Below are 13,679 nucleotides of genomic sequence, written 5' to 3' on the forward strand. Positions count from 1 at the left end.
AATCATTGACAGATGATGTAGAAAGAATTAGTCCCAACACAGACCCCTGTGGAACACCACTAGTTACTGGCAACCAACCAGAAAAGGCTCCCTTTATTCCCATTCTTTGCCTTCTGCCAATCAGTTATTGCTTTATCCATGGTAGAATCTTTCTTGTAATACCATGGGTTTGTAGCTTTTAAAGCACATTCAAGTGTGGCATCTTGTCAAAGGTCTTCTGAAAATCCAAGTACATAACATCAGATGATTCTCTTTTTTCTATACTGCTTGTTATTTTTTCAAAGAGTTCTAACAGATTTGTCAGGCAAGATTTTCCCTTGAGGAAACCATGCTGACTATGGCCTATTTTATCATATGCCTCCAAGTACCCTGAGATGTCTTTCTTAACAATCAGCTTCAACATCTTCCCAACCACTGAGGTCAGACTAATTAGCCTGTAATTTCTGCCTCTCTCCAGTCATGAGGAGTGGAGTGGTATTTTCAATTTTCCAGTCTTCTGGACCCATTTCAGAATCTAGTGATTCTTGAAACATCATTACTAATGCCTCCATGATCTCTTAACCACCTCTTTCAGAACTCTGCACTGTGCACCACCTGGTCCAACTGACTTATCTACCTTTTAGACCTTTGAGTTCCCAAGAAACCTATCTCTAGTAATGGTAACATCACACACTTCATGACCCCCAACTCCTGTGACTTCCACCATACTGCTAGACAGATACAGACTCTATAGAAGTGAGGCAAAGCAGCATCAACTTCATGGACCCTATACAGATTACAGAGGAGAAGATGTTTGCAGTCCTAAGGAAAATTAGGATGGATAAGTCCCCAGGGCATGAGAAGGTGTTCCCTCAGACCCTGGGGAGACAAGTGCAGAAATTGGCAGGGCCCTAGCAGAGATATTTAAATCATCCTTAGCAACAGGTGAGGTACCAGAGGATTGGAAGATAGGCAAAGTTCTACTGTTCAAGAAACACTCTAAACATAAACCAGGAAACTATCGGCTGAGCCTGACATCAGTAGTGGGAATGTTATTGGAAGGTATTCTAAGGGACCAGATATATAAGTATTTGGATGTGGACTGTTTAGAGAGAGTCAGCATGGCTTCATGCGTGGTAGGTCATGTCTAACCAATCTTGTAGAGTTTTTCAAGGAAGTCACTAGGACCCTGAAACCTCATCCTAGAGATTGGACTCCAACTCAGCCAGTTCCATAATTGGCACTAACCTACCTAGCATCCAGGACATTTCAAGGACCAATGCTTCAAAAAGGTAACGTCCATCATTAAGGATCCCCATCATCCAGGACATGCCCTCTTCTCATTGATTCCATCAGGGAAAGAGGTACAGGAACCCCAGCAATTGAAGTGGGCATTGAACTCATGATTTCCAGTATCTGCAGAATCTCATGAACATCACCTCACTATTTTTTTTGCCATACTTAATTAATTTAACTGTAATTCAGTTTTTATTATTATGTATTGCAGTGTAATGCTGCCGCATAACAACATATTTGACATTTGCCAATGATATTAAATCTGATTCTGATACTGAACGTCTTCCTAACCACTAAAGTCAGGCTGACGTATAATTTGCTGTCTTTTGCTTTCCTTCCTTCTGAAAGAGTGGAATGATATTTGCAGTTCTCAGGAACCATTCCAGAATCTAGTGATTCTTGAAAGATCACTACTAATGCCTCCACAATCTCTAGCTATTTCTTTCAGAATCCTGGGATTTAGTCCATCTGGTTCAGGTAATTTGTCTACCTTCAGACTTATAAATTTCCCAAGCACCTTCTTATTATCACCAACTACACACACTCCAGCACACTGACATTCTTGAATTTCTGGCATTTTGCTGGTGTCTTCCACAGTGAAGACTGATGCAAATTATTTGTTAATTTTGATGGCCATTTCTCCATAATTTTCCAGCTGTGTTGCTCATGATTTCCAGTATCTGCAGAATCTCTTGTGTTTAACTTTGGCATTCTTAATTGCTTTTCCTGTGTGTTACCTTAATGTACTGATGTGATGGAATTACCTGTAGAGTTGGCATGCAAAACTAAGCTTTTCCACTGCACTCAGTGCATGTGACAATAATAAACCGATTTACTAATTATGTATTTTGTCGTCACTAACCAGGCCATAGAATATACGTACTGTAAGAACAGAGAAGATGTCATACAAATTTATTAAACATTGGTTTGCAGTGTTTAAAAACCGCTGGAATATTTTGGATGCATTTGTCCTATGAGGAAGATCATGATTGTACTAGAGAGTACAGGAATGATTTTTCAGGATGTGTTCTGCGATGGATCATTTCAGCAATGGAGGAAGGATTGGGGTTGTTTGAGAACAGAGGAACCTGATAGAAGGATGCAAAATAATGAATGGCATAGTTTCATAGGAATTTTTGCATAAATCCAAAGTATGCAAAGCTGAGGAAGAATATTTTTACCTAGAGCTGGCTGTAGTTTGAAACTCAGTGCTTGATTGGGGTTCCATGATTGATTTTTTTTTGTTATTGATACAATACAGGAATAATGAGGGAAGTTGTCCTTAGTCAGGAAATGAAGTTTTTTTGGATTACCATTAGGGTCACTGAATGGACATTATCTCTTGCAATTTATACACTTTATATGTCATAATACTGATCTCAAATTTTGTGGGTTACTCTATACATTCAATTATAGATATTAAAAAAGACTATTGTGAATAGGACCTTGCTGAATGTACTCCATTTTTAAAGTCAAAAGTTGTGTTTTCACAGATCATTGTGTCCATTATTATGATTTGCGGAATACAAAACAGCCCATCATGGTCTTTAAAGGACATCGCAAGGCGGTATCATATGCCAAATTTGTGATTGGAGAAGAAATAGTTTCAGCGTAAGTTCTGCTTTAATTCTTGAGCTTTTTGTCTATAGATCTGTAATGATCTCCATGTCAATTTAAGAAACTCCATTTGTTGCTTTATTGCACAATCCATTCAGTTTCTTTGTAGGAATGCACTTGGGAACTGAGCATCAGCAGTTCATATTGTCTTTGCTTCCAAACATTTTAAAACTCTCCACCTTACCAGATATAACAGATTGAATGGATCTGAGGGAGAGGAGCTTCACCCGTGTTGAGGGGAAATATAATGAGAACTGAGAGGTTTGTTTATTCCTCTGATTGGATATTCCTTGCACTGCACAGCAACTTATTAACTGAAACTGAGTTCAGTGATGGCTGGCTAGGCAAAGAGATGTAAAACTTGACAGAAACTTGAACAGGAAGACAGAGGGGGTAGCGTTGCTCTATTGGTAAACAATGAAATCAAATCATTAGAAAGAGGTGACATGGGGTCAGAAATTATTGAATCATTGTGGATAGAGCTAAGGGACTGCAAGAGTAAAAAGACCCTATTTGGAGTTGGTGCAAACCTCCAAGGATCAGGTCTGGTAAGGATGTGGTCTACAGATTACAATGGGAGGTACAAAGTGCTTGCCAAAAGGGCAATGTTATAATAGTCATGGGGATTTCAATATACAGGAAGATTGGGAAGATCAGGTTGATGCTGGATTCCAAGAAGAGTAATTTCTAGAATGCCTACGAGATGGATTTTTAGAGCAGCTTGTGGTTCAGCCCACCAGGGGATCAGCTATTCTGGATTCGGTGTTGTGCAATGAACTGGAATTGATTAGAGAGCTCAAGGTAAAAAAAAAACCCTTGGGGCAAGTGATCATAATATGATGGAATTCACCTTGAAATTTGAGAAGGAAAACAAAGTAAGATGTGTCAGTATTACAGCAGAATAAAGGGAATTTCAGAGTCATGAGAGAGGAGTTGGGCAGAATTCATTGGAAGGTAACACTGGCGGTGATGATGGCAGAGCAGCAATGGCTTGAATTTCTGTAAGCAATTTAGAAAGCACAGGATGTATACATCTCAAAGAGGAAAGATGTATTCTGGAAGGCAAGATGACACAACCATGGCTAATAGAGAAGTCAAAGCCAACATAAAAGCCAAAGAGAGGGCATATAATAGAGCAAAGATTAGTGGGAAGTTAGAGGATTGAGAAGTTTTTAAAAGCCAGCAGTCACATGGACCAGATGGTATGCACTCCAGGGTTCTGTAAGAGATGGCTGAAGAGATTGTGGAGGCATTAGTAATAATCTCTCAAGAATCACTAGATTCTGGTGTGGTTCTGAAAAACTGGAAAATTGCAAATTTTACTCCACTTCTCAAGAAGGGAGGGAGGCAGAAGAAAGGAAACTAGAGGCCAGTTAGTATGATCTCAGTGGTTGGGCAGATGTTGAAGTCAATTATAAAGCTTGAGGTCACGGGGTACTTGGAGGCATATGATAAAATAAGCTGTAGTCAGCATGGTTTCCTCAAGGGAAAACCTTGTCTCACAAATCTGTTGGAATTCTTTGAAGAAATAACAAGCAGGATGGACAAAGAATCAGTTGATGTTATGTACTTGGATTTTCAGTAGACCTTTGACAACGTGCTACTCATGAGGCTGCTTAACAAGCCTGGTATTACAGGAAAGATTCTAGCTGGATAAAGCAGTAGCTGATTGGCAGGAGGCAAAGAATGGAAATAACAGAGGCCTTTTCTGGTTGGCTGCCAGTGACTTGTGGTGTTCCACAGGGGTCTGTGTTGTGACCAATATCTTTTATGTTATATGTCAATGATTTGGACAATGGAATTGATGGAAGTGTTGACTATAATTCAAATGGAGAGAAATCCAAAATAACGGAGGTGCAAAGGAACTTGAGAGTTTTTGTGCAGGATTCCCGAAAGGTTAATTTGCAGGTTGAGTCTGGTGAGGAAGGTAAATGCAATGTTAACATCCATTTCAAGAGGACTAGAATATAAGCACTAGTTTTGGAGTATTGTGAGCCGTTTTGGGCCCCTTAGAAACGATGTGCTGAAACTGGAGAGAATTCAAAGGAAGTTCACCAAAATGATTCCAGGATTGAATGGTTTGTCATATGAAGAACATTTGATTGCTCTGGGCCTGTTTTCACTAGAATTCAGAAGAATGAGTGGATGTGGAGAGGATATTTCCTGTGGTGGGAGAGTCTAAGACCAGAGGACACAACCCCAGAATAGAGGGGTGTCTTTTTAGGATGAAGTTGAGGAGGAATTTCGATAGCCAGAGAGTGGTGAATCTGTGGAATTCTTTGCCACAGGCAGCTGTGGAGGCTGTATTTATGTATATTTAAGGCAGAGGTCGATAGATTACTGATAGGTCAGGGCATAAAGGGATCTGGGGAAAAAGCAAGAGATTGCAGCTGAGTGAAAAATTGGACCAGCCATGATAAAATGGCGGAGCAGACTTAATTCTGCTTCTCTTGTCTTATGGTCTTATTTTCCTAAATACAAAACAGCTTTTTCTCCCCCCCTTTTTCTTTCTTGATGTTTTCTACTTTGCAGTTTGTCGTCCCTCAGCTGATAATACTGCCAGTCATTTCCTGTGTACTGCCTTTCCCATCTTCATTCCTGCTGAGCCAGGGCTTATTCCCTATCCCCATAGTCGTGCAGAGAATAAACAGGCCATTTGACCAACCACACCCATGCCAACTTTTTTGCCCATGCATTTGCATTAATATCTGACCTTCTGCCTTGTGTATTTGAATATCTGTCTAAAAGCAGCTTAAACAATGTGGTTGTAAAGTCGGCCCTCCTTATCCGTGTGTTCCGCATGCGCTAGAAAACCCAAAGTGCTCTTCCAGCACTTGTTGTTCAAGCATGTACAGACTTTTTTTTTGTCATTATTCCCTAAACAATGCAGTATAACAACTATTTTACATAGCATTTACATTGTATTAGGTATTATAAGTAATCTAGTCAAATGTTTGTCTTGGTATATAGTATATATTTTATCTTTCTATGCATATAAAACACTTAAGAATGTATGTTTCAGTGCCAGGCAATCCAGTGACAGATCTTGGCGCACTCTCCATCCACACCTGGTTGATGTAGAGGATCAAAAACCCAAAACCCAATAAGTAAACCACTGTGTTGCTTAGTAATAATTGTAGCTTTCATCGGGGCAGGGCCTTTCTCACTTTATCCTTTAAAATTGTTCCGATTGTTGACTGACTGTAGCCTAACGCTTTTCCAGTGACCAATGGCGTTTCACCTCTTTCCGATCGCTTTATTATTTTCACTTTATTTTCAATAGTGATCGTGATTATTTTCATGAACAGAAATACTGAGGATTCAGAGTTCTGCCGCCGGGGTCCTAATGTCCACTGCACTGAGACTGGTTTAATAAAGTTTGGGGTTCTGCTGGGTCCTAAGGTCTACCGCATTGAGACAGGTTGAATAAGGGACTTGAGCATCCATGCTTTTTTGGAATCAGTGAGGGGTCCCGGAACCAATCCCTCACGGATAAGGAGGGCCGACTATACCTGTTCTAGCAGTGAGTTTCAGATAACAATAACTCTCTGAGTAAAACACATACTCCTCAGATCCTTATTTTTGAAATCATGGGAAAAAGATTCTAATTATCTACCATATCCAAACCTCTTAAATATTCATCCTTCACTACTTAATCTCCTAGCTCAGCAGGTGGGAGACCATTTCCTGCAAAGGTGGTGGAAGTGTAATCAATTGGGACCTTAAAAGGATAATTGGGCAAGGCAATTGGTGAAAAAAATTGGACATATGGAAGGTACAGGCCAGTGGGACCCAGTTGACTGTACAACAAGCAACCTGAATAGTCTCAATGCTTCTAAAAACTTTTCTACCCATCTTTGTCTCTCTATCTGTTTTGTTGTCTCCAGTAGTTTGGCTTATTATTGTCACATACACAGTGAAAGACTTGTCTTGCATGCCATTAACACAGATTAATTTATTACAACAATGCATTGAGGTAAAAGTAAAACAATACGAGAGTTCAGAGTACTAGGGAACCATTCAGCAGTCTCTTACAGCAGAATACAAGCTGTCCTTGAGCCTGTTGGCACTTCTTTTTATATCTTCTGCCCTATGGGAATGTTTGGGGTGTGTGAGGTCTTAGATTTATGCAGGCTACTTTACTGAGGCAGCTGGATGTGTATAGACAGAGTCCACAGAGGGGGGAGCTGATTTCAAGTTCATGTTTAATTTTCATTCAACCACACATGAATACAGCCAAACAAAATAGCGTTACTCCAGGGCCAAGGTACAATCACACACAGCACAAGGCACTTATAGCATATATAAGATATCAGTAGAATACAGTCAAGGATAAAAATATAGTCCAAGATCATGGGTGCGTGAATGTTGCAGCAGTGTGCAGTTGAACACAACGTAGCTTCTTGTCTGCCAAGCAAACACTGGTGGGGCAGCACTGACTCCAGCTTGGACACTGGGCCACACTACCTTTGGTGGAGTACTCCGGCACCCCTCTCCTGGGTGGCTGCAGCTTGAGGCCGAGTCTTCACTACAACAAAGGCCATGCAGGTCCCCTACTGTCTGCCAATAAACCAATGAATCAGTCTTGCAGCATTTCACATTAACAATGTTAAATGGGGTCTTGCGATCATAAGAAAAGTGACTGAGGGTCCTTTGCATTAGACTACACACCACCTTCACGCACTGACTCTTCCGGCGTGCCTCTGATACAAGCAGCAGCATGGTCAGCACGAAGTCCAGCTCCTTCAGTTTCTTTGTTAACAAGCAACTTGCTGATGGGGTAGACTTACAATACTTGGAAGTTCTTAATGTCCAGCAAGGTCTAGTGACTGTTAAAAATTCATTGTTTTTTTTAAAAAAAAAGGCAATAACACCTCTGGTTGACCATTGCGATTGAATGCACTACCACCTTACTGGAAGCTGCTGCAATATGCTGAGCTGTGACTACAATTGTGTAGTTTCTTGTGGTCACGGGCAGAACGTATACAAGTCATGATATGTCAGGATAGGTTACTCACTGTAATGCATCGATAAAAATTGTTGGATGGGTTAAAGCTGGCAGGATGAATGTGTTCAGGCTCCTGAAGAAATGGAGATGCTGGTGAACTTTCTTGGCCATGGTGTCAGCAGACTTGATACCAGTTAAGACAAAACTGAGTGGAAAGGTGATATATGATGAAAAACAGAGAGGCTATGCTGTTTTGGATCAATGTCTTGTTGCATTATCCAACTTCAGGTGACAGACCGCTACCCTGGCATTTTCTTGTAAAATGTTGTGATACAATTTTAAATTCATTTCTCCCTCAAATGAGTGCCAGCTGTTCAGGCCCTGAAGCAGCAAAGCAACCTTAAACCATGATGCTCCTCCCATCATGTTTCACAGCTAGGTTGAGGTTTTGGTATTGGTGTGCAGTGCCCTTTTTCCTCCAAGCATAACGGTGTGCATTTCTGCCAAAAAGTTCAAATTTTGTCTCATTTGTCCGCAGAACATTGTCCCAGAAGTGTCGTGGCACATCCAGGTAGTTCTTTGCAAATTTGAGATGTGCGGCAATATTTTTCTTTTGGAGAACAGTGGTTTCCTCTGTGGTGTCTTTCTAGTGTTTTTCTTATAGTGGACACATGAACAGAGACTTTAGCAAGTTCTAGAGATTTCTGCAAGTCTTTTGCTGTTACCCTTGGGTTCTTTTTCACCCACTTAAGCACTCCTCATTGTGCTCTTGGTGTGATGTTTGCAGGATGCCCACTCCTAGGGAGAGTAGCAACAGTACTGAGTTTCCTCTTGTAGACAGTTTCTCTTATTATGGACTAATGAACACTTAAGGTCTTAAAAATGCCTTTGTAGCCTTCTCCAGTTTCATGCATCTCTACAATTCTTCTAAGGTCCTCAGAAAGTTGTCTTGATTGAGGCATGGTGCACATGAACAGATCTTTCTTTGGAATAGCAGGCTGTATCAGGAACCTGACTTTATGTGTCTTTTTTTTTATATAGGGCAGGGCATCTCTTGAACCTACACTTCCAATCTCATCTCATTGATGGGAACACCTGACTCCAAATAGCTTTTGTGGAAGGCATTACTCCAGAGGTGCACATGCATTTTTGAATCTGTACTGTGATTGTTGAAATGGTGTACTCAGCATTGACAAAAAGTAGTACAATTGTTTGTGTGATATTAGCTTAGGTGGATTGTATTTGTCTATTTTCATGACTTAGATGAAGATCAGGCCCTATTTTATCAGAAGTTAATGCAGAGAATCAGTTAATTGCAAAGGGTTCACAAACTTTTTCATGTAACTGTACATAAAATACACTAAAAGTTGCAATAAGAAATGTACATTCAGTGGCGACATTATTAGGTACAGGTTCCCCCCCCCCAATCTGAAGGTAGAGCATTCCTATGAAACCGTTTGTAAACAGGAATGTCGTAAAGCGAAGAAGCAATTACCATTAAACATTTTTTTGGAAAATTTTTTGAGCGTTCCCAGGCCCAAAAAATAACCTACCAAATCATACCAAGTAACACATAAAACCTAAAATAACACTAACATATCGTAAAAACAGGAATGATATGATAAATATACACCCTATATGAAGTAGAAATATTGTATGTATGGCGTAGTTTCACTTATCAAAATCGGGAAGACAGCGAGCCAAAGTTGATTTAGAGAAAAAAATCACGTACTCACATACACGCATGCGCAAACAACTGCCCACACAAGCTTTCACAGTCATTGTAGTCTTTCTCGGGGTAAACACACATATAAAGCGGGCGTCTTTTTTTCGTAACAGCGAGTTGTCGTTAAGCGAACGTTCGAAAAGGGGGGGGGGACACCTGTACCTAATGAAGCAGCACTGAGTGTACTGTATATTCATGGTCTTCAGCTGTAACCATCCATTTCAAGGTTCGATGTGTGTTCAGTGATGCTCTTCTGCACACTACCGTTGTAATGTGTGATTATTTGAGTTACTACTGCCTTACTGTCAGCTTGAATCAGTCTGGCCTTTCTCCTCTGAACTCTCATTAATAAGATGTTTACATTCACAGAACTGGCACTCAATGGATTTTTTTTGTTTTGTACGCCATTCTCTGTAAACTCTTAAGACTGGTGTTTGTGGAAATCCTAGGAGATCAACAGTTTCTGAGATGCTCAAAACACTCCATCTGGCACCAATAATCATACTACGGTCACAATCACTTGGATCACATTTCTTTATTCTGATGTTTGGTCTGAACAACAATTGAACCTTCTGACAATGTCTGCATGCTTTTATGCATTGAATTGCTGCCACGTTGCATAATGAGCTGGTGTACCCAATAAAGTGGCCACTGAGTTAAGTAAAGTCATGCAAAAAGACAGCAAAAATAGTAAGGTAGTTGTGGGTTCAATGTCCATTCAGAAATCTGATGCCGGAGGGAAAAGAGCTAAAACATTGAGTGTGTGTCTTCAGGCTCCTGTACCCCTCTAATGGTAGTAATGGGAAGACTGCATATTGTGGGTGGGGGGGTGTCCTTAATGATGGATATTGCCTTTTTGATGTCTGACCTTTTGAAAATGTCCTCGTAGTGCAGAGGCTAGTGCCCATGATGGAGACTAGCAGCTTACAGCTCTGCAGCTTTTTCCGGTCCTGTGCAGTGACCTCTCCATACTGTACGGTTATGCAACCAGTTGGAATGCTCTCCATGGTATATCTGAGAAATTTGCTAAGATTATTTGGTGACATACCAAAACTCCTCAAGCTCCTAATGAAAGATAGTTGCTGGCAGTCTTCTTCATAATTGTATCAATATGTTGGGCTTCAGAGATGTTGACACCCAGGAACTCGAAGCTACTCACCTTTTCCACTGTGAAACCTCAGTGCAAGATTGTTGTTGTGACACCATTTAACCAGCTGAGCTATCTTACTCCTGTACGCCTGAGATTCTGGTGACATGTCTTTACCAAAGGCTGAGAAGACCACGCTGCAGGTCATCCTTGGACAAGATGTAGCATCTACTTAGCGCCCACAGCCCCTCAGTCAGGGTCACAGGAAGCTATGAGAGCAGGTGATGGATGGTTGTATGGGCAGTTAGTGCAGATCACAAGTCCTAGTTATGCAACTGCTGATGCCAGGCAGGCAATCTCTGAGGAGTATTGATAATGGCTGGTGTTACCAGCCTTGTAAAGACACTGCCCAGAAGAAGGCAATGGCAAACTACTGCTGTACAGAAATTTTCCAAGAACAACCATGGTCATGGAAAGACTATGATCACCCAAATCATAACAACATGGCACATAATGAATGATAAATGGAATACAGATGATCCAACCATGTAGTGTAAGGAGAGTAGAGCAACAGGCTAAGCACACATCTTTAAGATGTGCTGATATAGTGATTAGGGAAGTATTGTGGCGACCCATTTCCTGGCACATCCGAACCGGCTCACGATTAGATAGCCTACGGGGGTTTGCGAGCACAGAGCTTTGGAGCCTCTGCGCCACGGGGGGCAGGTTGAGGGAGGCTTAAAAGTGAGGCTGAGGGTTTCGAATAAAGCTTTTTCCTTCGACTGTAGTTACCGACTCCGTGTCGTAATTTTAGCGCTGCATGTAGCACACCGCTACAATTGGTGACCCCGACGGTCCAAACGATTTTTGGACCAGAAATGACCGACACCGCCTCTGTTCATGCGGTTTCGTTGAAACTGCCGGGTTTCTGGACACAGTGACCGAACCTATGGTTCCAGCAAGCAGAAGCCCAATTCCACGTTCGCCAGATCACCTCAGAAGACACCAGCTACTACTACGTGGTGAGCTCCCTCGACCAGGACACAGCGGCCCAGGTCGTGGAGTTCATACAGTCGCCCCCAGCAGACGGCAAATACACGGAATTCAAAGCCCTGCTCCTCAGGACTTTCGGACTCCCACGGCGCGAGCGGGCTGCCCGTTTACTGCACCTGGATGGCTTGGGCGACAGACCTCCTTCGGCTTTAATGAATGAGATGTTGTCTCTGGCCGACGGACACACACCCTGCCTCATGTTTGAGCAGGCATTCCTGGAGCAGCTGCCCGAGGACATACGCCTGCTGCTGTCCGACGCGGATTTCAGTGACCCCCCGGAAGGTGGCAGCCTGGGCGGACTTGCTGTGGAACGCCAAAAAGGTGAGCGGGGCGTCCATCGCACAGATCTCCCAGCCACGCTCCCAGCAGCAAACCAGTCCAGGCCCGGCCGCAGAGCCCGCCAACCCCCGGCCCAATGAACACTGGTGCTTCTACCACCAGCGGTGGGGAGCAGAAGCCCGCCGCTGTCGCCCGCCCTGCAAATTCCCGGGAAACGCCAGGGCCAGCCGCCGCTGATGGCTATGATGGCCATCGGGATAGCCTCCTGTATGTGTGGGATAGAAGGTCGGGACGCCAGTTTTTGGTCGACACTGGTGCCAAGATCAGCGTTTTACCTCCGATGAGTTACGACACCCGCAGCAGGGCACCGGGGCCCCCCCCGAGGGCCGTGAACGGCAGCACAGTAAGGACCTATGGCACCCGTCAGGTGCAGCTACAGTTCGGCTCCAGCCGGTTCACGTGGGACTTTACACTGGCCGCCATAGCCCAACCGCTTCTGGGTGCGGATTTTTTGCGGGCTCACAGCCTACTGGTCGACCTGCCCAGGAAGAGACTGGTACACGCCGAGACCTTTCAGACGTTCTCCCTGGGTGCAGCCCAGTTGCCAGCCCCTCACCTCGGCTCCATCACGCTGTCCGACAACGACTTCACCAGGGTTCTGGCGGATTTCCCATCGGTTCTGGCACCACAGTTCACAGCGGCCATGCCCCGACACGGCGTACAGCACCACCCCTCCACGCCCCGGACTTCCCCCGGACAAGCTCCGACTGGCGGAGGAGTTCCAGAGGATGGAGGAATTGGGGATCATCCGGCGGTCCGACAGCCCACCGGCCTCCCCCCTGCACATGGTGCCCAAAGCGACGGGAGGCTGGAGACCATGCGGCGACTACCGCAGACTGAACGAGGCTACCACACCGGACCGCTACCCTGTGCTGCACATTCAGGACTTTGCAGCAAACCTGCACTGCGCACGGATCTTCTCCAAGGTAGACCTCGTCCGAGGGTACCATCAAATCCCGATGCATCCTGACGACGTCCCCAAAAGGCTCTCATCACCCCGTTTGGCCTTTTGAGTTCCTCCGCATGCCGTTCGGCCTGAAGAATGCCGCACAGACGTTCCAGCGGTTAATGGACACGGTGGGACGGGACCTGGACTTCACGTTCATCTATTTGGACGACATCCTCATATCCAGCAGCAGTTGTCAGGAGCATCTGTCCCACCTCCGTCAACTCTGCGCCCGACTGAGTGAGTACGGTCTTACAATCAACCCCGCCAAATGCCAGTTCGGACTCGATACCATTGACTTCCTGGGCCACAGGATTATTAAAGACGGGGCAAACCCTCTGCCCGCTAAGGTAGATGCGGTCCGCCACTTCCCCCGACCCGCCACGATCAAAGGCCTTCAGGAATTCGTAGGTATGGTCAATTTCTACCACCGCTTCCTCCCTTCAGCTGCCCGGATCATGCGCCCCCTGTTCGCCCTGATGTCGGGTCCGAGCAAGGACATTACCTGGGACGAGGAGTCCGCCGCCGCTTTCGTTCGAACAAAGGAAGCTTTGGCGAACGCCACAATGCTAGTACATCCCAGAATGGATGCCCCTACCGCCCTCACAGTGGACGCATCTAACACGGCAGTCGGTGGGGTGCTGGAGCAACTCATCGCAGGTCGCTGGCAACCCCTGGCGTTTTTCAG

General features: G+C 44.1%; 1 protein-coding gene across 4 annotated transcripts in view; it reads left to right on the top strand.

Annotated features, from left to right (window-relative positions):
• cop1 (COP1 E3 ubiquitin ligase) overlaps positions 1-13,679 on the top strand; it is a 167,585-nt gene that overhangs the window by 138,828 nt on the left and 15,078 nt on the right. For all 4 annotated transcript variants that reach the window (XM_059984959.1, XM_059984960.1, XM_059984961.1 and 1 more), the window contains one exon: positions 2,769-2,886. In XM_059984959.1, the coding sequence (XP_059840942.1) occupies positions 2,769-2,886 (118 nt within the window). The remainder of the gene's footprint in view (positions 1-2,768; positions 2,887-13,679) is intronic.

The sequence above is a fragment of the Hypanus sabinus genome, chromosome 11 (assembly GCF_030144855.1).
Source record: "Hypanus sabinus isolate sHypSab1 chromosome 11, sHypSab1.hap1, whole genome shotgun sequence".
NCBI lineage: Eukaryota > Metazoa > Chordata > Chondrichthyes > Myliobatiformes > Dasyatidae > Hypanus > Hypanus sabinus.